This window comes from Phacochoerus africanus, chromosome 9, assembly GCF_016906955.1.
Source record: "Phacochoerus africanus isolate WHEZ1 chromosome 9, ROS_Pafr_v1, whole genome shotgun sequence".
Lineage (NCBI taxonomy): Eukaryota > Metazoa > Chordata > Mammalia > Artiodactyla > Suidae > Phacochoerus > Phacochoerus africanus.
This window is the reverse complement of record NC_062552.1, coordinates 114,942,586-114,968,782: the sequence shown is the minus strand read 5'-3', so window position 1 is coordinate 114,968,782 and position 26,197 is coordinate 114,942,586. Positions and strand designations below refer to the sequence as shown.

The window sequence follows — 26,197 nt, the reverse complement described above, 5'->3', positions numbered from 1 at the left end:
GCTCATGGCAGACATTCCCCTCAGAGCCTTGTTTTCCCTTCTGAAATCCAGCTCAGCCTAGCTGTGACTTTATTTCTGGCTTTAAGAAGTCCATAATCAGAAAGGGGTACGGTTGGTATTATCATTCCGTTAGAGTTGTTCAGAAAAAAGGGTCCTTCCAATATCAGACTCCTCAAACACATTGAAACGATTTTCAGAAGGTCAGCTTGCATTAAAATCTTCAAGCAGCCCTTACTGGTTAAAGTGAGGCCTGATACATAGAAACAGCTCCAGCTCTCTTAAAGGTCAGGAAACCTGGGTTCAGGGGCTAGTTCTGCAGAGAAACCCAGGCAACTCATTTTAACCTTCCCGGCCTCAGGTTGCTCATCTGTTAGGGCGTGAGAGGACTAGTTTTTCTGTCCACACACACCTTGTGGTCTGCCCTAACTGATCCTGCTTTCAGGCCTCTCAGCCAGGTGCCCTTCTCCCCGAGATGGAGCTCAGCAGCTGAGGCTCCCAGAGGGCAGTGACCGTCCAGTGGGGAGAGCTGGCCTGGGACGCAGGGCCAGAGCCTCCCAGTGTGCCCTCACTGCTGAGACCCATTCATGAGTGCCCCCAGCAGTCATCTTCCTCCCCAAGAACGAGCCAGTTGGATTTTCAGCTTCATTTTTCCTGTGGCTGATTCTGGTGAAACTGCTGCTCTCCCTAGGAACTAGGTGAAGACATAAACATTAACAAAAGAACACACCTCTCAAATGAAATAAGGCTGAAAACTAAGGCCAAGGCCGTCGTGTTTCCTCTTTCCATTGTGGCTGGCATTTTCTCATTGCCTTTGCATTCTCTCACATTCAAAAACATCTGCCCTGATGAGGAAGTGACTAGTCAGTCTGGTGGGTGAATTTCACCCTCTGCTCCTGCTTAATACAACAAAGGCATTTTTTTATCTATGTATCAAAAAAAAAAAAAATCACCCTAGTGATGACCCCACTGCTTTTGAGGGGTGGCAGTTTAAAAAATTCAGCCCTGGAGGTCCCGTCGTGGCACAGTGGTTAATGAATCCAACTAGGAACCATGAGGTTTCCGGTTCCATCCCTGGCCTCCCTCAGTGGGTTAAGGGTCCAGCGTAGCTGTGAGCTGTGGTGTAGGTTGCAGATGCTCCTCGGATCCCGCCTTGCTGTGGCTGTGATGTAGGCCGGTGGCTACAGCTCTGATTAGACCCCTAGCCTGGGTACCTCCATATGCCGCCAGTGCGGCCCTAGAAAAGACAAAAGACAAAAAAAAAAAAAAAAATCAGCCCTAAGAATTCAGATATAAACCTTTCCTTGCTGTTTTAATTAAATTAAAATTAATTTAAGCCTCCTTAATTAGTTCTGGGGTGCCTTTCTTTAAGCAAGGCTGAATGGAATTTCAGGAGCTTGACAAGTCAATAATAAAAGGCACTTGGAGAGGAGATGCGGACGTGTCCCGCAACTAGACGATCGCCCAAGCCTGGGGGCGGGGGGGCTTCTCCCACAGGCTGAGACCAACAGCCCTCCGCAGGCAGGAGGGCGCTTCACTCCCAAGACGCGGCCTTGCCAATATGCAGCGGGGAGGGTCTGAGCAGGGGGAAGCACCTGCCTGCTGTAGTCCTCCAGAAGGTACTGTCTCCAGCCCGGAGCCCCGTCTCCGCCGCTGACAGCTGGCACCTCCCCGCATGCTCGCCCCCCCTCCCCTCCACGCTTTCGCTGCGACCCTTGGTCCTGCCACCCCCCCGCCAGCCGCACGGGCCGCCCGCGCATGCCCACTGGTGACCACGTACCCGGCCTTGGTGGAGCCAGCCCTTCCTTAAAACTTTCCCTGGAAAGGACCTTCCCCTTTCAGGAGAAGACACGTCCTATCAGGTTTAAAGTGTGCTTGCTATTCTGTTAAAGTCGCCTGGGAATTGTGATCTCGTCCTGGGACGGGGATCTGGCTGTCCCGATTTCCTTGGCCGTCTTAGTACCCTTTTCACACAGTGAAAAAGGAAAGTATCTACTAGATACTTTATTTGCCCCAAATTATTGGCCAGCGGAGCCCATAAGCAAGAGGCATCATGGTCGGTGGGAATTAGGTTGAACCAGGCAGGCGTGGCCCTTAGAGCTGCTCCCCCCGCCCCCCCCGCCCCGTCCCATGGAGGGACATTCTACAACAACAGAAGGGGGCAGCTCTCAGGAAGTTCGAATGTGGATGGGAGACCCCTGACAGCGTAGTGGGAGGGGCCCAGCACCCCTAAATCAGCCTCCTGGGAGAAGCAGGACCACCGCCAGCAAAGATGGGGGCGTGGAGAGCAAAGGGGGAATGATTAAGGTTTTTAAAAAGGTACAGAGAAAATATTCCTAATTTGAGCAGGGACATGAGAATGGACCTCATATCTCCCCCCCCTCCCTTGGCCGCAGGAGAGAAGTCACCCCCAGGTGCTCTGCCCCAAGGCCCTTCTGGTTCTTAGAACACAGCCGGCAGGCATGGAGGAGGCGGTCAGGGCCGCCGGCAGTGTGCAGTATTGGACTGACTGACTTTCAAGCCCTCGCTTGAGAAACAGGCATCCTTTCCCTGTTAAAAATGAAACACTTGAAGCAAAGCGCTCAGGCAGAATGCTTAGTCATTCAGATCGCTGTTTAGTCTGCAGGGTCTGTAACAAGTGGAACTGCTGCCTTTTTTTTTTTTTTTTTTCATTCTGACTTTAGGTGTTTAGGGGGGGCCTGGCTTCTAAGAACCAGAAGCTGAATAAACGCTCTTGACAGATAATATTGAATCATTTCAGGACCGAGGGAAAATAAGTACGGAGATTTATTAGCAGTGGGTAATTTCTGCACGCTCAGTTTTTTAGAAAAACAAGGGGAAGGCAGGTATCTGCGCTGCATTAGGCAGAGAGAAAGTTGGGGGCAAACAGAGAGACGGGACTTGGGGCCACGTGTTCTGCATTGTCCCATATTCATGCACACGAGGCATCCGGGTTAATTCTCCAGGGAAGAAGCAAAGAGCAGCCCAAATCCTGACCAAACGCGTGTGAAATATGTCCACTGATGTCTCCTTGGTGGAAGATTTTTTTTCACACGTCCTATAACACAGTTGTCCCATTGTTCCGGGACTTTGATGCTCACCAAGTCACCAGGCAGGTAGCATTTCATCTGAGCCCTATTCACCTTTGCGTGCAGTGAAGATCGGAGGGGAGAGAGGCGGACATCCTTCAGACTGCAGGAGCTTACTTGATGCCACCAGAAGAGTCGAAAGAGGAGCTAGGATATAAATACACGCCAGGCATTCACTGATCCTGCTGGTGAAAACAGGGTTGCCGACTCTAAGTAGGCCATGTAATGTATTATGCCTTTTCTTTAACAGAATAGTCGGCTCTGAGAAACCTTTGAACGATGCACTTTGAGTATTGAAATAGGGTCCGCGCACGAGGGCCACATTAGAAGTCTGTAACATTGGCTCCCGGGTACCTGAGTGGGAGGAAATTCAGATCTCCTCAGCTCCAGGGCATCTCATGGACCATTCAGCAGTCAGGTCACAGAACCTAGGCCAGATGTTAGGGCATGCTCTCACCTGCCTCTCTTGGCCCTTGGTCCTGTTGGTTTTGCAGTGGCTTTTCAGAGCCACTGTGCCTTGTGCCTGAGGGGCTTGGAGCACAGCAGCTCAAGGTTACCACAGGAATGAGCGCTTCTCAAATCAATGTGATAAATAAGAGATGCACAGCGGCCAGACGCATTCCCCGGCTTACCTGTTGAAGCCATACTTGGAAGCTTATTTCTCCAGAGTCTTGGATTTCAACTTAGAGATATGTCTTATATTCCTCTAATTCCTTTCTCAGCCCTCCTCAGTTTTTTCCCCTCAAGGGAATAATCCTCTTACCCATGCACGCTGCAGGAATATATTTGCTTTGGTGAGGAAGAAAAGGGTTGCTTTAAAAAGATGTCAGTTAGAACTAGTGTTCCCAATTGTTTACCTACGTAAATCAAAATCCCTTTTGGCACTTACCATTTCAATCCTATGAAACAGTAGGCGATAGGTGGTTTTGCTTATTTTTTGTCATCAGATCTATCCATCCTGATTCAAAATGATGTTTATTCCTTTCTTCTCCAAATTCAAATCTAGTAGAAGAGCTTGATTATGTTATGCTATTGCCAAGAATAGTAGGCATTAACTATTAGATGATTTTTACCATGGTTGTAAGTCATCCACTATTACGAATACATTTTGAAAGCTCTAATATCCAGCCCTAGTTCAGAACATGAGGGGTCTCTGCCTCTGTGCAGAGAAGGAATCGGTGAGGAAGGGAATGGTAATTTCTGATAAACCTCAGTGACCATCCATAATTAAGTGGGTTAGTTGGGTTGGAGACGGGAAAAGATGAGTGCAATGTTGATCCAGCCGTGTGCCACCATCTTCCTTGGCCCAGGCTGGTGGCAGTGAGGACCACCAGGCTGAGAAGCCCTAAGACAGGGAAGGTTCTGGCCTCTGGGCCACTGGGGAAGGAGAGTAGGGCACCCAGACTTGCTTCCCTAAAAGGGGCCACTCTCTTCTGGGTTTCAGAGTGACGTATCCTCGACAGTCCTCATTCATTCCCTCGCCATTCATTCATTCCACAAGCATCTACCAAGTACATTTCAGAGGCCTGGCATTGTTAGCCCCTGAAAATACCAAAATGGAAGGTTTGGTTCCTGTCCTCCAGAACCACCTGTCTCATAGGAGAGACAGGTACACCGACTTTAATATAAAACAGGGTGGGCTGTACCGTGATAACCATACCCACAGGGTGATACGGGGCCCTGAGGCCCCCAGGCCTGACTTTTTACGTGAGAGTGGTGGGGAGAAGAAACGGGGGCTCACAGCAGCCTTTCAGGGGGTGGGGTCGGGGCTGAGCTGGATTTAGAGGCTAGATTTGGAGTAGACTAGTGTGTCTGAGTCCTGATTTTGCCACCTGCTGGCTCTGTGACTTTGGGTAAGACAGGTAACCTCACTGAATCTCAGTTTTGTCATCTAAACAATGTTACTTGCCTTCAAAGAGTTATTTAAGATTAAATGAAATAATGTGCATAAAATGCACATCCAAGTGCCTGAAACAGGCCGTGTTCACTAAAACTGATACTCACCACTGCCGGCACCATCATCGTTTGCCAGACCGTATTCACCATGGAGCCGATTATTATGTGAAGAATTGCTTAATTTAGTTGTATATAGATATCACAAAGAGAAGGAACTTTGACGTTAGTTGTGATTAGTTCATTTGGGAACGACCCAAACAAACAAAATAGTTAATCCAAAAAGCAAGATTAGCCCCTCCAAAAGTTATAGATAACCAGCAAGGACCTAGAGTATAACAAAGGGAGTTATACTCAATATTCTGTAAAATCCTGTAAGGGAAAAAACTCTGGAAAAGAATATGTATGTAAAACTGAACCACCAAAAAAAAAAAAAAAAAGTCACAAGTCCTGGTAGCAAAGGAGCCTAAGAACCTGGTAGAAAACTTGTAGACTTTTTCCAGAGGAGTAATTTATTGTTGTCATTTTAAAATCAATTAATAGCTGTTTTAAACATGTCTCACTTTTGATTTTTAATATGTAAATACCCATAGATATAACCCATGTAAACCAGATCCCTTGAGGCGTCTCAATACCTTTGCCGAGTCTGAGGGATTCGGAGACCAAGAGGGTTCTGATCACTTCTGTTCTCAAGAGCAAGATCTTCCTGGACTCTTTCCTCGGACTGTTGGGCTGCAGGGGAGCAGGGGAGCTCAGGCTGGCTGGCCGTGTAGAGGATACCTTTCTGGACCAAGTGTCAGTTACCAGTACCTGCTTACTGTCTTTCCAGGCCTGGGGCCTCGGTCTTAGCCGCGCATCAGAATCACCCGGGTGATTATGAAATAGTTGCCTGCTTCACCCGAGGGTCAGTGATTCAGTCAGTCTGGTGTGTAGCTGTGGCAGAATGATTTGTTTAAATCCCTTAGTGATTCTGATGTGAAGCCAAGGTCGAGAACCACTGTTCAGGGTCGTCAGGGAGGTGTCAGCTGGCTTGGTAACATCCGGAGGGAGCAACACCACCTTCATTTAACTAAAAGTTGCTATTAAAAATCTCAGGAGGATTTCCCATGTAGCTCAGCGGGTTAAGGATCCTGCATTGTCACTGCAGTGGCCCGAGTCACTGCTGTGGCATGAGTTCGATCCCTGGCCCGGGAACTTCCACATGCTGTAGGTACAGCTTAGAAAAACAAACAAACAAACAAAAAAAACTTCAGGGAAACTACATCAAATCCTTGTTATCAAAGTTAAAACATTAATTTCTAGAAAGGTTAAAAACAAGACCCAAAAAATCAACAACAGTTTAATCATTTGCTACTCAGATTTTTTTTTTTTTTTTCTCTTCTGGGGCTGCACCCACAGCATATGGAGGTTCCCAGGCTAGGGGTCCAGTCAGAGCTGTAGCCGCCAGCCTACACAGCCACAGCAACACCAGATCTGAGCTGCATCTGTGACCTACACCACAGCTCACAGCAACGCCGGATCCTTAACCTACTGACTGAGTGAGGCCAGGGATCGAACCCAAGTCCTCATGGATGCTAGTTAGGTTCATTAACTGCTGGGCCACAATGGGAACTCCCCAATTTTTTTTAAGTAGTCAACACACTTTGTCTAAGCAAGGTGGAGTCTTAGCTGAACTTTTTCCGTTCTCCTGCATCATAATGGCATCCATTAGTGCCTGTGAATTTGGGCCTCGAGTTTCTCTTTGCACGGCAACTCTCACCCTGGAGGACCCCCGGCCCTTCCCAGACGGGTCTCCCTCTTACCCATGCTGCTGGGCGCTGTCTGCGTGTGGATTATCCACAGAAGCTGGATTCCCAGGCTGTCCCCATCCACCTCCAGCATTTCACCTCTACCCACCCTCCCACTGAGGGATTTAAGTGTATTTAGAGGAATACATGTTCCCTTCACATTGGAACAGTCAAAACACAATATGGATGGCCAGTCTATGGCTGCAAATACTCTTAAAAATGAATATATTATGGTGTATTTCAAAGCCCCAACAGAAGTTATTTTTGCACTCACAATCCTGCCTCACCCAGAGTAGAAGCAACTCAATGTATTTGCCTGGTCAGCATTTCTCTTTATTTACTATGGCGGTTTTTAACCTCTCGATAAGTTGCTAGTTACCACTGACAGTGTTAGAATGTTTATCTACGTATCACACTGTATGAGTTATAAATTAAGGAAGTTGCCAGCAATTATAAATATCAACAGATTTAAATTTGAAAAAAACCGAGGCTCCTGCTGTTTCGAGACCATTCCTCCCAAAGAGGATGTTAGAAGGAGCCCGTGTCTCAGGAGGAGGTGGGCCATCAGGACCTCTCAAAGGTCAGCCTGGAGAGGGACAGGAGCTCCTGGGCCAGACCCCTTTGACTAGTCAGTAGGCTCAGTCCACGGCCTCTCTCGCCTCTCAGGGCCGCGGGTTTTCCAAAAGAGGGAGGCAGAAGCAGCTCCGACCCCCAGGCCTCCGCTGCCACCTGTTCTCCATTAGTCTAGTCTCATTAGATGGAATCTGCTTCTCCAGAGAACCAAGGTGTTCTTTATCTGCCGTTTTTAAGTCAGGTCCTAGGATACGGATCCACATCTTTCAGGGGCCAGGGACTGAGACGGGCAGTTGCCGGGTGTGTCTTGAAAACGGCCTCCATCTACTCCAGATACGCCCCCAGGGCGGGGTGGGGGGGGGCTACGGTTCCTCCTCCAAACGCCTCCATCGTTTCTAGGTCCTGCAGGCCCAGACAGGGGTGCTTTGTAGCTTCCCTTTGCAGTTCTTCCCTTAGGCCGTGTTTCGGCACTGTCCCAGCTGCGTGTCTAAGCTGTCCCCCCTTCTGACACTCAGCCTGTACTAGACCCAGCTCCTGGAGGGGGTACTTGGCATAGCATGTGCTCTGTGGTGACGAAAAGATTAGCTAAAGCGAAGGACAGAAACTAAGGTTCCAGGCCATTGCGATTGTATGGACGACATGGACAATAAAACTCAGGAACAGCGTGGGGAAGTGGTGTGTGTCCGTCTTGAACTCGTGTCTGTGTGTGGAAGGGGGCAGCCGGGTGTGCGGGTGGTTGGCTGGTTGGGTCTGTCCTTTCACCTCTGATGCCATCTTCTTGGACCCCTCTCACAGGCTCCATCCACGCCACGTCGGTAGCAGCCTCCAGAGTGGAGCAGGCGCTGTCGGAAGTGGCCTCGTCCCTGCAGAGCAGCGCCCCCAAGCAGGGCCCGCTCCACCCCTGGATGACGCTGGCGCAGATCTGGCTCCACGCAGGTACAGCTCTGCCCCCCTGCCCCACCCACACTTACTGCTGTGCCAGAGGGGAGCTTGTGGTTCGGGGTGCAGGGTTTAGCAGCAGGGGCCCGGAGTCTGCACCCAGACTTCTTTATGGGGGACAGCAGCGCGTGGTGTCCCAGACCTGGAAGTCTGGAGGTCCTGTCCTTTCCGACAGTCCTGCAGCTGTGGCGCAGAGCCTCAGCTGTGTAGACGAGAAGTGACAGCTTCACGCTCAGCCTCGGTCTCCTCATCTGGACAGGGGTGGGGCTCATAGCACCCATCTCCTAGGGTTAAGGAGCACAGTCCCTGGCACATCCTGGCAGTGAAGTCTTAGGAACCCTGGGAGAGGGACCAGTGTACTGATGACACAGATGTCCTTCTCCAAGCCAGGGAAGGGGCAGCACTTTTGATGTCCCGGCTCCCCTCTCAGAGGGCACTCCTGGTCCTCGATGGAGAGGGAGCGGCAGCTGTGGAACTGGAAGCTAGCCCAGAAGAAGGTACGACTGCCCTCCTCCAGTTTCCCCTGGCCGCTTCTGCATAGCTGGAAATCTCCAAAATAAATGCAGCACGTGGGCTTTTTTAGCCATGGGGATCCACTGTACAGAGCGAGTGATGCCTGGTTTGCTTATGTATCTATCGTTCCCTATGAAAGATAACTTCTGCTTCTGTTTTATCACTTGCTCTGCAAGACCATCCCAGGTTTGATGCTCAGAGTGCACCATAAAAGCCTAAATTTGGCTGGGGAACATGCTTATGATCCACCACCATCCATCTGTTTACTCCTTCTTTACCTAGGCTAATTGTATGATGCTGAACCTCGTTTGGAACCTTCGGTCAGTGGTGGGCGGGACTTTTGTGTGAGAAGACATGATTGGATTTACCTGGCTTTGGCCTGTCACCGAGCCAAGCGCAGCCAGCCTCTTCTGTGTTGGCATCTTTAATTGAGCCATAACAACCACCGTAAATTAACAAATTATATTCTTCTAAGCCGAAGGACAAAAGAGGGGTGATTCATGAAGGTGCAGGTTGCTCTTCTGTGCAGCCCTGGGCCTTCACTGGCTCCTAGACAGGCTGGCTCTAAGGGCGCGGGAGCAGCGGGAGTGCCTTCCTCTGCGGCTGCCCTGCAGAAAAGCCTGGTCTCCTGTCTATGACCCGGCCGCTGTCCTGTTTCGTTGCCGCATGAGCAGTGACACTTTAGTGTCGGAGGAAGTCAGACTGTCTGAACCTGCAGTGCTAGTCCAGGGGCCAGAGCTGTCCTTCCAACTGGACACAGAGCCAAATTTTTGAAAGCCCAATGTCTAAAGAACCCGAAGGGTGGCCTAGCGGGTAAAGGTTCCAGCATTGTCACTGCTGTGCACAGGTTCCAGCCCTGGCCCAGGAACATTTGCATGCCTCAGATGGGGCCAACAAAAATTAAAATTAAAAATAAAAAGCCAGAAGGGCTGACGGTGATCCTTCCAGGCTGGAACCAGCTCCCCTGACCTCACCAGCATTGCTTCTCGTGCTTGTTTCTTGGAAAAGTCAGGGTCGTGCGTGAGGGATGCTGAGTCCCACGGCAGCTCTGCCCAGCAGCTTGCTGCCCCTTCCTCACGTCTCCAGACTTTGGTCCTCGTGGCGTGGCCCGCCATGACTCTCGGGATGAAATATTGTAGCTGTGTCCTTGGAGCTCTGAACAGCTTGGCACCTGAGATCACATTTGGAGTTACCCTTGAAGTTTTACTCACCAGTCCGCATCCACTTCTCATTGCCATAGCCTGTAGGACACAACAAAGCTCTTTGCTGTTCATGGGTGTGGCTTTTAACATTCCACAAGGTGGAGGAATTGAATTCTGGAAGGCAAATGCCATACCTGCCTTATAAATTCCGGGCAGCGTATGCATCATGGTTACGTAGCATGAGCGAGTGGAGTAAATTAGCATCTTTATAGCATGGGTACCATAGGGACTCTTTCAAAGCGCCGACTTTGAGTCGAGATTGGAATTGTATCATTTTTCAATATGGTCTTTGAAGAGGTAATTTCAGAAGGAATTCATAAAACGAGCTTCCACTGAACTGTAAGATTTTACCATATGTGGTTTGAACTCTGTTGCTCTGGGAGGCAAAATAAAAGTGACCTCCATTTTTGACACTTTATGGAAACCAGATAACATCTGCGCCCATGATCAGCTCTAGCAGTGCTGCCAGAGTCTGTAAATGTTGCAAGCTTTAGAAGAAACTATTGAGGTCAAGGCCTAATATCCAAGGCCAAGGTGCTTCTCTGGCACGCATGGGTCTCTTCCCTCTTGGTTGTTTTTGCTGGTGAGCTGAGTGTAGTGGGAGCTTGAGACAGGGGCCGATGGTGGCTCCAGATCTGAGGCTGGCAGGTAAGGTCACTCTGAGACGACCTCAGATTTCCAGCCTGATATAGGAGTAGGTCCCTGGGCCACTTGTGTGTCCATCCGAATGGCAAAGAGATCGTGACTAGGACACATGAGTCTCCAGGTGCTCCATGAGGGAACAGCCACAGGCCCCGCAGGAGACAGACCCAGCAAGGCCAGCAATGCCAACCACTCAGTGCCTGTGCACTGGGATCTGCCCCCTGAGGCCCCTACCCTCTGTCCTCCTTCTCCTTCCCGGACACTTCTGACCCCAGTCCTCAGGGTCCTCTCAGGACACCTGGTGGCCGAGCAGGTTGTGTGTGTTTTGTTGCTTGGTTTGTTTAGATCTCTGTGACAATTTTATTAATTTTTTTTTTTTTTTTTTGCTATTTTAGGGCGCACCTTCAGCATATGGAGGCTCCCAGGCTAGGGGTTGAATCAGAGCTACAGCTGCTGGCCTACCCCACAGCCACAGTCACGCCAGACCTGAGCCACATCTGTGACCTACATCACAGCTCATGGCAACGCCGGATCCTTAACCCACTGAGCCAGGCCAGGGATCGAACCTGCATCCTCATGGATCCTAGTCGGGTTCGTTTTCTGCTGAGCCACGAAGGGAACTCCTACTTAAAGTATTTTTGAGTAAATAATATGTGCAGGTGGCACACAACTGAAAAGGCACAAAAGATGTGGAGAGGCTTCCTCCTCTCCCCGGGCATCAGTCGCACTCCTCCACGAGTGACCACTGTTTCCCCCCGGACGTGTCGGCACATCTGAGGGTAAAGCCATTGTGTGAATTTACCATAATTCAACCAGTAGCCCATTGAGTAACATTAGGTTATTTCTAGTGTTTTGCTGTTACAAACAATGGGTCAATAAGTAACCTCTACAGATGGTTCTGTATCTGTAAGTAGACTCCTAAAACTGGAAGTGATGGACCAAAGAGTGGAGATACTTTCATTTTAAGAAATGTCACATTGCCTTCCACTGAATCGCGCCACTTTGCATTCCGGTCAACGAGATGTGAATTCCCGATTTCTCACATCCTTTATAACACAGTGAATCATCAACTTCTAGATCTTCACCAATCTGATAGGTAGAAACGGTATTTCAGGTCTCTGCTCATGGCCTCTGCCCATGTATCTGCTTAGATATTGGGCTTTTCTTTGATTTGTAAGCATTTATCACGTGTCAAGAAATTTGCCTTGTGTCATATGTGCTAGAACTATTTGCCTCCATTTTAATTTTGTTTGTGTTGTGGGGGGTTGTTGTGGTTATTTATTTTTTTTTTATTTTTTTTTTTTGCCAAGCAATTTTTATTTTTACATTTATCAGTCCTCTCTTCATAGCAGCTGGGCATCCCCCGATATTTAGACAGCAACTACACACTTTTGTGGTCTCTTTTCCTAAAAGTTCCACGTATCTCCCAGTGCCATTTGTATAAGCACCGTCTTATAAAAAAAGTCGGAAGAGTTGTTTTACTCCATTTGGCAGAAGGGAAATCGGACTAGACCGAAGCCAGCACCTCTCCTATCTCATTGGGGCAGGGGTCGGGAGAGTTGAAGCCGAGCATCTTATGTTTGTTGCACTTGACACCAAGCTCCCTAGGAAACATCTACCCCCTTCTTGAGCATGCGCACCTTATCATTGGCCACTGCAGAGTCACACTTCCCAGTCAGGCAGACTGGAACCAGAGTCTTCTCCAGGCCAAGTGGCTTCTTAGTGCCCATCCTTCAATCTCCACTTTGGGATGGCAGCTAAAAATGACTTTGCAGTAGGTGGATAATTTCTGCTTGTTACTTACTAATAATTATAGCTTTCACTTTGGCACCTCTCACAGTCGAAACCAGCGGCTATTCTTAGATGTGCAAGATCAGATTTTCTGATTTCTGCTGGGAATGTAAAGCTGTGATCCACACATGCATTCCTTGGCCCTGGCTCGACCCGACCAGTTCACCTCCCCCCGCCACCAGGCTTCTCCCAGCCCCTGGGAAGCTGGGTTGAAGCGTAATCCTGTAGCATGGCCGCCATGACGAGATGAAGACAGCTCCTAGACAGGTGGCGTGAGGGTCACTGCACAGGGAGTGCCTGCGGGAGGGAACACGCAGTACCCAGGGGGCAGGCCCGCCCTGACGCAGTGCCAATCTCCATGGGTCAGCCCCGCCAGATCTGCCCCTTCTACGGCCCCAGGGGTTTGGATTCCCATCTACAGTGTGCAGGAAGCTAACATTTACCAGGCACCGTGCATGTGTCAGACGTTATTCCAAGGACTTTCTTTGTTTTAACTTGGTTCATCCTTGTAATAGGCACCCAAGGCCGAAATACTCTTCATCACCCCCACTTTACCATCAAAGAGACTAAGACAATAGCTCTCAAGTCACCTGGGGTTACATGGTTAATCAGTGGAGAAGTGAGAATTCAAACCCAGCCAGTGTGGCCCCAGAACCCCAGCCCCTGCCCAGGGCAGGCCCTGAGCCCCGTGCGCACAGAATCTGTGCGCGTCAGCATTTGTGCTGCCTTCGGGGCGAGGCTCTGGAGTGCCCTGGTCAGAAGACAGGCACGGGCTCAGCCTTCATGGAGTTTGAGATGAGAAACGGAACAATTGCAGAAGCACTTGATTCCCCCCGCGCCAAGAGCCGAGTGCCCTGGCGTGGGGGGGCGGGCAGTGCGGGCTCTGCCAGCACTGGGAACAGAGATCTTCCCCAGCCGAGGCCAGCTGAGACCTGAGCACTGGCAGGTGCAGGACGCCTGCGGGGAGGCCTGCAGGCTGCGTGAGCTCTGAGCGTTAGAGGCCACAGGGCCTGAAGCCAAAATAGGAAGACTTGCATGGCCAAGGTGAGGCGGGAAGAGCCAGCCCTGGTGACCAGCTCAAGATCTCTTCCTAAACACACTGAAAAACTGTGGAAGGATGTCCAGCAGGGGGTGAAAGGCCCAGAGGGAGGTTTCTAAGATCCCACCGCTGAGTGTGGGGCGCGGAGCGGGAGGCAGCACAGTGGAAAGGGTGGGTCAGGACCACGGGTCTGCGTGACCCAGGGGAACAGCTGGTCTGAAGTGGCATCAAGAGGCTGGAGAGAAGGGAAACCTGAGATGCATTTTCCAGGTAGAACTGATGGGACCTGCTGATAGATGAGACGTGGGGGTGAAGGCAAAGGAGCCCTGTGTTGGGGCTGGAGTCGGCGGGTGACTGATGATTCCACGTTCTGCCATGGGGCGGGGGAAATGGATGGGCAGGGCTCAGGGAGCAAGAGAAACCAGAGTCCTGTTCAAACCCTATTTGAGCCCTTTTTTTTTTAATTTGAGTGTGTCGGGTACCTGGGGACATGCAAGTGAAGGTGTCAGGTCGGTGGCTGGATATTCAAGTCTACACTTGAGACTTCAGCTCGAAACATAAGTTGGGAGTAGGAGTTAAAGCCCAGGGCTATGATGAGAAGGCCTAGGAAGAGACTATTGACGGAGGAGAGAAAGGGCCAGAACCCAAACCTGAGCCCCCAACATTTAAAATTTAGGGAGGAGAGGAAAAGCCAAAGGATCAGAAAGGAAGTGGGCAGCAAGGCAGGAGGAAACCAGGACCAAGGGGGTTTACAAAGGAGCCTGCCCGGTGCGATGGTCGAGGACTCGGACCCGTGGAGGTCCTGGTCCTGCATGGTCTAGCAGTGGTACCTACTCCCTCGAGCCCTAGTCTTCTTCTCTGCAAAACAGTGACAGCTGTGACAGTCCCTCAGGACAATGCTCAGAGAGGGTTAAGCAGGTAGCATCTACTGTCTATTAAAAGAAAGGTCTTCGGAGTTCCAGTCCTGGCTCAGCGGTGATGATCTCGACTAGGATCCATGAGGATGCGGGTTCGATCCTTGGCCTCACTCCATGGGTTAAGGATCCAGTGTTGCCGTGAGCTGTGGTGTAGGTCACAGATGTGGCTTGGATCTGGCGTGGCTGTGGCTGTGGCGTAAGCCCGCAGCTGCAGCTCCAATCTGACCCCTAGCCTGGGAACCTCCACATGCTGCAGTGCGGCCCTAAAAAGATAGATGGATGGATAGATAGATACATAGATAGATACATAGATAAATGATACATAGATGGATAGATAGATAGATGATACATGGATGGATAGATGTATGGGTAGATAGATGATACGTAGATGGATAGATAGATAGGTGATACATACATAGATGAATGGATGGGTAGATAGGTGATACGTAGATGGATGGATAGATGATAGGTAAGATAGAGATCTTTAAGGTGGCTCTGGCAGGTAGCAAGTGCTGCTGGGAGGTTGAATAAGGTGGAGACAAAAGCACTGCTTGCACTTGGCGTCTGGGAGTTGTTGGTGACCTGAGAAGACAGGTTTGGGTGGGGACAGAGCCACACTGGTGTGGGCTGCAGAGCAGGTACAGGTGAGGCCTTGGAGGCAGGGGGGTACACAGTCCTCCCAATAAGGGCCCCTGGGGAGCAGAATGGGGGTGCCCAGGGGGTGGGGCAGCCAGAGAGGGATGTGGGGTCAAGAGGGGGTTCAGATGGCTGGCACAGAAGCATGTTGACAGCACACAGGGACCCTCATCATCCAGAAGAAGAGGGGGGTCCGTGAAGGCAGGAATCCCTCCAGAGGGTGAGAGAGTGGTGGGGTCCAGGGCATAGACCTGAGGTGTCAGCTCTCAGGTGCAGCAGGAGGGGTAGAGAAGACCGGCCAGGAGACAGTGATGGGCTTGCAGGTTGGTGCCTCCAGGGGCTCCAGGTCTGCTCTGCTGGCTTCTGTTTCCTCTTTGAATGATGAGTCAAGGTCAGCCAGGGAGGCAGGGTCTTGGGGGAAGGGCCAAGAGGCAGGAAAGCAGCTGGCCCAGGAATAAAGTCTGAGGAGGTAGTCTCGCCATCCCACTGAGCCCCTGGAGAAGGGATCACTCTGGACAGCTGACAGCCATCGCAAACTCAGAGAGTAATGCTGATCATGCATCCCAGACCCTGATGGAGGCATTTGGCTGGGCACTCCGTGAGGACAGGACCTAGGCTGTGTCATCTGGGGGCATGGGCTCCAGCCTGGGGTTTGGCCTGGAGGTGCTCAGGGTGGGAACCCTGCATGTAAGCAAAATTACTGCCTCCCTTCTCTTCCTGAGTCCCCCCAGCAGAATAAAGGACAGTTCTAGTGAGAGCTGGTAAGGATTGAAGCCTCCCCAGGTCTTGGTGACCTGGCCAGGTGACAGGAAACTCATCGGTTCTCAGGACCCCTGTCCTCTTTGGTCCTCGTGCTGATTTCCATATGAAAGAGCCAGTTCTTGAAGGCTGAAGGCCAGCTCCAGGGCCAGGGCGAGCCCCGACCCAGCTGACTAAGATCCTGAACTCAAGTCTCTTCTCTAGGGAGACAGGGTTTGGGGTAAAGGAGATGGTTCTGGGGGGCCAGCGAGTCTGCAGACCTGGCTCCCTGCCCGCCTGCCTGCAAGACCGAGGAGAACTGATGACGAAAGTCTTTGCCTTCACTCTTCTCCGCCCGGGCACCCCCGAGGCACCCCCACTGGGAACAGCCCTCCGGCTGCCTCTCCCCAGCGCCTTTGTGTGTTTGTTTCACGGAAGGTGCCCCCCCACCACCACCAATAGGCTGAGCCCCAGGGGGAAGGCATGGCTGCTGAAGCCATCTGTGCGAAGGGCCTCCCGGCTTTCCAGGGGCAGACGCAGCCCTGCGCCTGGCATGCAGCTGGTCCCTGGGGTCCAGACTTGTCAGCACCCCCAGCGCCTTTGCACAGGCGTGACCTGCACAGCCCAGGGCCCAGGGCAGGCACGATGGGAACCAGTTCTCAGCCGTGCTGCCTACGTGAAGCAGGTGCTGACAAGTGTCAGAGGCGAATGAATGAGGAAACCGGACCTGTGGGGGTGCGTCCAGCGTCAGGTCCCCCAGTCAGGAGCCCCCTTCACCACTGAGGAACAAAGAGTCTGGAGTTCCCATTGTGGCTCAGTGGAAATGAATCTGAGTAGGATCCATGAGGATGCAGGTTCCATCCCTGGCCTCGCTCCATGGGTTAAGGATCCGGTGTTGCCGTGAGCTGTGTTGTAGGTTGCAGATGTGGCTCGGATCCCATGTTGCTGTGGCTGTGGTGTAGGCCAGCAGCTACAGCTCCGATTCAACCCCTAGCCTGGGAACGTCCTATGCCGTGAGTAGGCCCTAAAAAGACAAAAAAGAAAAAAGAAAAGAAAGAGTCCCAGGCCTTGGCAGCTTAGCCTAGCCCTTTCAGATCGCATCTTTAATTTGATTTGCCCAGTGGTGTCAGAAAGCCTTCTGTGCCAGGTGCGGTGCGGAAGTGGAGTGGACTTGACCCTGGTCCTCCAGGAGAACAGCAGGAAAGCCACATGCACACGCACGTGCACACGCACACGCATGCATGGAGCTAACAGTAGCATGAGACGAACTGGGGTGAGGGACTTCCCAGAGCACCCAGGGCGGCAGGGGGGTGGCGCACGCAGGCATGTCCGGGGAGGTGGTGTGTGGAGTGGGGCTTGGTGGAGCCTAGAGTGAGGAATGATGGGTCTTCACCAGGGGGTGGCTCAGAGAAGGCACTTTGGGCAGAAAGAACAGCACAGCAGGGGCGTGGGGGTGAGACCATGAACTGAGTGTGGAAGGAGCTGGTGAGGTACCAGGGCCCTAGATTTAAACCCTAAGGGAGAACTCTTGGGCTCCATTCACCTTCAACTGGGAACCACTGAGGGTTCAAAAATGGGGGCTGGGGAGGGGGGATTTATTTCCAACATTTTTATAGTAACCTGGGAACAAGGACAAACCTAGGGATGCCAGATGGACAGCCAGCTTCCAAGTGGGGTAGGAAGCATCCGTGACCCTGCGTAGCCCCTTACCTTGGATTAGAAACTCTCAGCTGCCAGCGACCAGGACAGAATCTCTGTCCCTGAGGCCTCTTCAGAGTGGCCTTTCGGAGCCTGCCTGCAGCGGGGGCTCTGAGGTTGCCGTGAACTGTGTTCTCCTTGGGGGCTAGTCGGCTCGAAGTTCCCAGAGCCGGTTTCCCTCTGCGTTGCTGTTTCTCCCTTACGAGCTCTCTCAATAAGCTCAAAAACCCTTTGTTCATTTCTTAACACTTGAATTTAACCCTTGATGGAAGGGGCAGGGAAGTGTCATTTGCTGTGGCTTCTGTGGCCTTTGACTCTTCATCGACCTGGGCCGCAGAGTTGGTTGCCCTCCTCTGACCTGTGTGCAGCATGCATCAGTCTACATGCTTTCCTTGAGCACCTACTAAGTGCGAGATCCTGTGCTCGGGGACACCCTGGCTGGCAGTGGCTCATAGTTTTCATGGGCAAAGGCAATACTGATCATATTTTGAAGGCTTTAGGGAAGTATAAATAATACTCTCTCTACCTCCTGAGTTCTGAACCAATTCAGAAATGAACAGGGGAGCAAGACAGGGATTGCTCCCAGCTCTGTGACTACGGAGGCTGAAAGAGAGAACGTAGCTTGTCTTCTGGCCTCAGTTGAGCTCCCTGTTGCATCACAGCTGAGTTGAGTTCACCCACTTCAAATAGCTGGCCTCCCAGTCCCAGGGGCAGAGCCCAGAACCATGCCCGCGGGAGCAAGCCCGGAATGCAGGCATCCATGGGACAGGCACTGGGCAGAGAGAGCCCTCGGGACGCGGCAAGCAAGCCCTCAACTTGTCCCAGACGCATCAGCCAGATAGGACCTGGGAGAGGGGCCCTGTGTGTGGCTATAGCAGATGGACAATAGAAACAAGAAGCAGCTTGGAGGGTCCCCTAGCAAAGCTGATGCATCTAGGGGGTGACAGAGGTTGTACAGGGTGCTACAGGGACACAGAGGAAGGAGCTGTTGACCCTGTGGGATCAGGGGTAACATTTATGAACCCTCTTCGGGGGAGACGTTGGTCCTTATTTGAACTGTAGACTGTGGGGAAGGAAGGCTTCCCAAGCAGCGAAGGCTCGCAGGAGACCCTACATGGCCCCGTTGTTTGCAAGGTGACCGGCTGTGCCCAGGCGAGAGCGCCTCTGGGATGTCAGGAATGCTGGAAGCCTCTGTCATCCTTTTCTCCTCTTCCCCAACCCCATCCCAAACCACTTGATCAATGTCAGAAATCCTACCACCAAAGTTTCATTCCTGGAGCCCAAGACGGTGCCCTGTTAAGATGTGACATTATACAGGGGGAATGACCAGCCGAAGCCGTTGTCTCAGAGGAGCCGTGTGAAACGGGAAGGCTGGACCTGCACCCCTAGGTACACCGACTCAGCCGCTGGGCTCCCATAGTCCTTCTATCTCTTTGCACCCTGGTTCCCTCACGCCGCCCTCTCGCAGTGGGTGAGGCTGAGCCCAAACACGATCCTCACCATTTTCAGCTCCCTCTGGGTCCAGGCTTCCACCCTCTTCGTTGATCTTCTCACTGCCCTGGGAGAGAGGCTGGCCCTTCAGGCCCCCACCTGGCAGGCGACCAGGCCCAGGGAAGTTGACGGCCTTGCCCGAGGCCACATACCAGGGTCAGGTGCAGGGACCGAACCTTCCCTGTTCCCTTACAAATGGGGTACCCTAGAGCCCAGGGGTCCCCACGGTGCTGCAGAGGCCAGGAGAGGAGCCAAGCCAAGAGGGAGGCAAGCTGCCCACTCTTAAGATCTCTTGGGAGGAAAGTGGCCCCACTGGGAAAAAGAGTTTGAAAACTGCCGCAGTCCACTGCACCTACATCCGTTCATTTGAGCTTAAAATGGAGAGATTGGGGAGCAGCCTCTGTCTGCCCCTCTACCCTGAGAGCCCAGGCCGCTCAGAGACACAGGCTTCCTCCTCCAACCTGGACAGCACCTCCAAGAAGCCTCTCTCCCACCTTCACCAGCAGGACTCGGCTCAGCCCCCCTCCCTTCTCCTCATCTAGAGGAGGGAGCGGAGGCGCCAGACCTGTGGGGACCAAGGGGACACTTGGCCTCCAGTTTGTTTCCACAGGACCCTGCACAGGACACGGCATCATGGACGTGGCCGTGCAGGTGTGTAAGGCCCCCCCACCCCCGCCGGCGTGTAGCCCAATACTGTTATAACGACTCTGAAGCATTCAGTCCCCGCTCTCCCAAGCTGGCCTTTGGTCGCAGCGATCTAGGTGAGAGAGGCCTGGGGTGTCTCCCTGACCCACGGGCAGCCCTGGGGACCTTGGAAATGAACACAAACTCACCCCCAGAAGGGAAGCAGGTCAAGAGCCAGCGTGCAGTGGGAGGAACGTTCTGTACCGCTGCCCCCACCGTCACCGCCACTGCCGCCGCCGCTCAGGGAACCTGAAACCCCCGGGCACATGGATGCTTCCTGGCGGGAGTGGAGAGAGTCGAGTTACTGGAAGGCCTCAGGCAGGCGGTGCTGATCCCCCGGGGGGCAGGTTTTGCCTGGGCACGGGCAGGACAGATGCGTGCAGGCTTTGTGCCCGTGGAGCCCCCGTATGTAGCAGGTGCTCAGTAAGTACCTCATGAGCTGATCTCGGGGCACCTGAGGCTGGTGGGGCCGGCCCTGCCACTCTTGGGGCTCAGTTGTGTGTGGATGTCCGAGTGTCCCTGTCTGAGAGGCCAGGCAGTCACCAGGGAAGGGGAATGCTGAGGTGACCGCCGTCCAGCAGCAGCCACAATGACCACGACGTGCCCACAATGACCATGACGTGTCCACAATTTCCAGTCTCCAGGCATGAAGCTGGAGGTGGGGAGATGGAAGGATGGGTGTCAGCAGAACTCGCTGTCCAGGGGCAGAGCCAGGACCCCTCACGAAACACATCGGGGGACCCAGCCATCAGAGGGGTCCTGAGGCTGGGCTCCCCTTTCAGCTGGGGGGTGGGGGCGGTCAGAGGTGGCTTCCAGGGATGGTGGGATTGAACTGGGCTTTGAGGGGGGCCAGAAGCAAGACCAGCACGGGCAGAGGCAAGAGAGTAAACAAGGAAACAGCAGCAGCTTCCATGGCAGAGCCCAGCCGTGCAGACAGCTGTGGGAACACGGGTGGTGGACAGTGGACAAGGTAGCCAAGGGCTGTAAGTGCCAGGGAACAGCATCCGGGTGTTATCTGGGGGCAGGAGAGACCCTGTTCCCTGTGGAGGCTGAGAGCACAGGCTCCAAGCCAGGCCTGCCTCTGACTCACCCGGGACCTTGGAGGAATTACTGAGCTTGTCTGTGCCTCAGTTTCCCTATCTGTACAATGGAGATACCACAGTGGATCTCTGGATCTCTGTGCAGATAAAAGCAGCAGCGAGAGCACTTCCTGGCACAAAGCACAACGATCAATGGTTCTCAGCTACTATTATTGTTACTGTAACCATTCATTCATTCACTCGGCAACAATTTCCTGAGCTCCTTCTGCACCAGGCGCTCTTCCAGGCACCAGGGCCACTGTAAACTCTTCCAGGCACCAGGGCCACTGTGAACGGTGCAAGCACAGCCCCTGCCTGGTGAAGCTTACAGCTAACATTCGGGAGGGGGGGCACCCAGTGAGTGAGACAAACAAGGTAAACTGATATTGGGAGGAAATGAAAGCTGGGGCAGGACTGGTCATGCGGGGTCAGGACGGGGTCGGGGGGGGGGGAGCAGCAGGTTTTTTTTGTTTGTTTGTTTTTTCCTTTTCTAGGGCCGCACCCACGACACATGGAGGTTCCCAGGCTAGGGGTCTAATCAGAGATGTAGCCACCGGCCTACGCCACAGCCACAGCAATGCCAGATCCAAGCCGTGTCTGCGACCTACACCACAGCTCACAGCCACGCCGGATCCTTAACCCACTGAGTGAGGCCAGGGATCGAACCTGCAACCTCATGGTTCCTAGTCAGACTCGTTAACCACTGAGCCACGACGGGAACTCTGGGGAGCAGCAGTTCTAAAGTAGGAGGGTCAGGGAAGGCCTCCCGGAGATGGTTCAAGCCAAGACCAAAGCAGGTGAGGGGCTCCCAGGAGCCGAAGGCCCTGGGGAAGGAACACTTTTCATGGAGCGCTTGGTGTGGGGAGGTTAGTCCAGCAGCAGCAGGACAGACAGACATGGAGGGGAGACAGGAGAGGGCTGGAAGAAGGTGACAACTCGAGAGTGCACGAGAGGAAAGTAAACATTTTCTATTGCTTTTTTATTGTGTTCTTCTACCATTTCTGTTTTGTGTGCGTGCATTCTGTTACACACAACATGATAACATACGTGTAACTTAGAAATATCGGTGCATGTAACAAAACAGCTCAGACTGCCCAGGACGGAGGCTGATGATCCCGGCAAGAACGGGCAAAGGAGGCGCTGCCCTGGAGATGGGAGAAGGGGTCCATGGGCCCAGGGCACGGTGGCCACCAGAGCAGGGCTGTGGCCAGTGGGGCTGAGGAGGAGAGAGAGGAGTGGGACATCCTTGGAGACGCAGGCCCCGCGATTGGAGAGAAGGCGGTGGCCTGAGCACAGGGCCCACAAGAGAAGAGAGCTTGAGGGGCCTGGGAGATAGAGGGGACACTGGATGTGTGGGACGGGCTACTTCCGGGAGGCCAGGACCGCTTAGCAGTGAGGGACCCTCCCTGTGGACATGAGGGACCTGAGGCTGGAGGAGAGTGCATCTTCCTGCTTTGGGGACAGTGGCAATGGTGTTGCAAGGGGTTCACGTTCACAGGGTGCAGGTGCGGTTGCTTCTCCTTGGTGGGTCCAGGGCAGCGTCTGGTGCAGCTGCTGTTTTCCTTCCTGCCCGTAGACGTGGGAGCCACCATCTGCTGCCCTGGTCACATTCCCTGGCCCGAGGGCAGAGCCGCTGCCCTGTGAGGGGCTGTGCACCTCTGATTTGCTTGTCCTTGGGCTCATCCAGCCCTTTTTGGTGGTTGTCAGAGCTGAGGGCAGGTGTCTCAGGTGGGCCCCGAAGGTGAATGTCCTCTGCGGGGGGAGAGGGGCTGGGCCCAGGCAGACCTCCCTCCCCTCTCCTAAGCAGTGACCAGTGTCCCCTCCCAGGTCCTGCCACCTCGACTCGAGTCCCTTTGTCCCAGGGGGCAGAAAGGACGGTCAGCCCGTGTCTGTATCCTCTCAGGCCGGGGGACTGGCTGGCTTTGGGCCCTGCCTATTCCAGATGGGTCCCTGCCAGCCTGTCATGGGAGCATGTAGATGTTTCAACTAGAGTCAGAGCCACTGGCGGGGCCTCCGAAGGGCAGCGACCCAGGACGTGTCTGCCTGTGCTCTCCTCCTCACAGCCGAGGTCTACATCGGCATCGGGAAGCCTGCAGAAGCCACAGCCTGTACCCAAGAAGCTGCCAACCTCTTCCCCATGTCCCACAACGTGCTGTACATGCGCGGCCAGGTGGCCGAGCTCCGCGGAAACATCGATGAGGCCCGGCGGTGGTACGAAGAAGCCTTATCCATCAGCCCCACCCACGTGAAGAGCATGCAGCGACTGGTGAGTCTGAGGCTGGCGGGGCCTCCGCGCCCAGACGGGGCTGCCCTTGGAAGCAGCAGGTAGCCTGTGACCCTCAAACCCCATTCAAAGGCCAGGTGCAGCTGGCCTGCCAGGCTGTCACGGTGCGTGAAGCCAGCAGGCGCCGTTCCTGCTGTAGTTTATGCACGTCGAGGCCCTAGGAATCAGCAGCCTCAGACACCTGACCTGGGGGCTCCTGATGGGTGGGAGGGGAGAATTTGAGTCAATGGTCTCCCGGCCAGCACTCCAAGCTGCCTTGTGGCTCTGGGTTTAATCAAGACAGACTTGTGGCCCTGGGCACTGTCATTGTCATTCTGGTCTCTGCACTGCAGCTGTCTTGGGGGTGTCCACACCCTGGGGAGCCTTCAGGACAAAAGTCAGAGCACTTTACACCCGGGGGGAGGGGCTCTCTTACCTTGAGGGAACCAAGACTGTGGCCTGTCCCCAGGGCCACTGGCCAATGGGGGCATTCTGTTGGGCGGGGGCAGCCCTACTGCACTGAGAGGACCCAGGTAAGTCACCCCAGCCTTCACACTGTGTATGGGGGTGGTGGCTCCAGATGTGCACCTGTCTGTCCTCTGGGTGACCAGGCAGAAGCTCGGGGTGGCCCCATGTCTCCCCTGCCTCCCTTGCCTGGGAGTCGGCCCCCCGACGACTTGGTTTCTGTTGGGTGGGGTCCGTTAGACTCTGGAGGGTTCTTGTCTGATCAGAATACGCACGGGGCACAGCTGCCGCACGCAGCCACCTGTCTGCCATCCTCGCCTTGCGAAAGTCTGAACGGAGGTGTGGAGGTGAACCGGGTCCGGGGAGCGGTGAAAAGCCCTGCTGATTTCCTGGGCGGGCCCTCCAGACTCAGCTTATGTGAGTTTCATCCTTAGCAGTAGGACGTCTCTGATTTCATGAACCACGGGAAGGGAAAGCCCTGTGTTGTTTCCAAGGTGCCCTTCATATGGGCAGCCCTTGGGAGCCCAGCGTCCCTAATCAGTGGGGTGTGACCAGTAGGAGCGGGCACCAGACAAGGAGTCCGGGGACAGAGTTCTAGCCCTGCCGTGTCACTCGATGGTTCTAACTTTGGGAAGAGTCCGTAATCTCTCCGCACTCAGCTTCCTTTCTAGAAAATGCAAACGTTCAGCTAGGTGGGCTGTGAGTTCCTATCCAGTGGTAAGAGGATATGGTTTTATAACTAAGAGGCAAGATGTTCTCCAGAGGATCCCACAGGCGTGGTTCTCTCGCCATTGCTCGTGGTGACATCTCAAAACGTAAATGGAACTGAGCAGTCAACTGCTGGTTTTCAGCAGAAGAAGGTGCAGGCGCCCAGCATTAGGCACCATGGGAAGTGTTATGCCTCCGAGTCAGATCTGAGTTCAAAGTCAGCCCGGTCCCTGCTCCCGGGACCCCTTGGGCTCATTGCTTAGCCTCTAGGAGCCTCGGCTTTTTTGTGCATTGGGCTCCTACTTCCCTAGTCGCTTTGTGAGAACTAAATGAAATGATTTACATAACGAGCCCTGCAGAGTGCCTGGTGCCTAGTAGGTGCTCGTTAAACAGAGAACTGAAGACAATCATTTTCAGCTTAAAAATAAATCAGACCTTCTAATAATTACAGCTACTTATTTTTTTTCAATTTCCTTTTATGAGCATTTTGTAGCTCAGCCAGCCTTATAAATAATTTCACATATTATCCAAACACGGGTTCGTTTGATGAAAAATACTCCATGGCTTTTAATTTTTGTCTCACTCTTATAGGAGGAATTTGTAAAGAGCTTTTGCGATCTCTCTGCTTTTGCTAAAGTATCACAGAAGGGTATCATCAACGCCATGCACCCAGCCTTTTTATTAAAAAGAGGTAGCATGTTTCTACCCCAGGGCCTATGAATTATTCAGAGAAGTGTTTCTTGTTCATCCCCAAGGGGAACACATGAGACAAAAGATCAAATAGGAAAATCGCACGGGGGACGTTTTCTGTTTCACCTTTAGAGCTCGTCAAGACACCTGAGCTCCCTGACAAACACCAGAGGCCCTCCTTTCTGAAAGGAGCAGCAGCGGGCTCAGGCCAGGAGAGCTGGTGTGCCAGGGCCGGGTGGTGGAGGGGCCCTGCCTGCTGGCTCCAGGGCCACAGGCTGAGCCTTCTCTGGCCCAGAGACTCGGGAGTTCTCACCGGTAGAAAGTTGTCATAATAATAACTTCATAAGACTTCTCGATGCAGCCTGATAGGTTCAAAAACTATCCAGACTGGAGGCAGGTAGAGACCGACAGGCCTGCAAATTTTAGGAGTTTAGATTCTTGGGGTTCAAAACTGCCCCATGACTGTGATGGCCGAGGCTCCCAAAGGATGGCTTGGCCAGGTCCTTCTTGGTGACCTTGTAAATGATGCACACTGGCCTGTGTCCTCCCAGCCCAGCCACAGCAGGTGGGAGCCCCGTGGCAGCCTAGGGCGGATTCCCCTCCCACTGGTGCTGCTGGACCTCCCGGTGCCTGTGAAGGGGTGGCTCCTGAAACCAGGCCCTCCAGCCCTGACACATCTCAAGGCTCCCTTTTCTGCCTCCCCCAGGCCCCAGCTACACAAGAAAGCTCTATTTCTACGGCTTTGGTGCAGGAAGGGAGGAAGGTGGCCCCGTACCCTGGGAGAATTAGAGGGGGGTCCAGGGCAGAGTGGCCTGGGCTAGAGCCCCAGTCTGTCATTCACTTGGGGCCTTGGGCAAGTTACTCATTCATCCTCTCTGTACCTCAGTTTCCTCAGCTGCATACATCCGCATAATATTAACCCCAGCCACAAATTAAAACCAGGAACTGAAATCTGAGTGACAGAGGGTCTTGCCTCTGCCCTCATGGAAATCAGACTGGTTTGCAAGCCCCTACCTGAGGATAAAGGTCAGCAGAGAGAGGAGAGGCTGTCTCTGTACCAAGTCAGGGCCCAGGGAAGAATCGGGGGCTCTCAACTTATGGGGCAGAGGGGGCAGAAACAGACATCAGCGTTGGCACTTGCCTGGCTCTCAGGGAGTAGGGTGTGCAAGTGATGGGGTGGCCAGGGAGCCCAGCCCGGCCCGACCAGGGCAGGGGTCAGAGGTCAAGACTAGAAGGAGTTTGAAGCACAAAAGCAACAGAGCCCACCACCCCCAAAGAACCAACCAAGGAGGTTCCCAGGAAAGGAAGCCACTGAGGCAGATTGCAGGTCACGGAAGAAACCTGGAGGCTGGAAAGTGTGTCT

The 26,197-nt window shown here is 53.2% G+C and overlaps 1 protein-coding gene across 8 annotated transcripts in view; it reads left to right on the top strand.

The window, feature by feature from the left end:
• The window catches only part of TTC7B (tetratricopeptide repeat domain 7B), a 248,625-nt gene that overhangs the window by 195,423 nt on the left and 27,005 nt on the right, over positions 1 to 26,197 (top strand). For all 8 annotated transcript variants that reach the window (XM_047796155.1, XM_047796154.1, XM_047796150.1 and 5 more), the window contains 2 exons: positions 8,135 to 8,275; positions 22,772 to 22,974. In XM_047796155.1, coding sequence (XP_047652111.1) covers positions 8,135 to 8,275; positions 22,772 to 22,974 — 344 coding nt within the window. The remainder of the gene's footprint in view (positions 1 to 8,134; positions 8,276 to 22,771; positions 22,975 to 26,197) is intronic.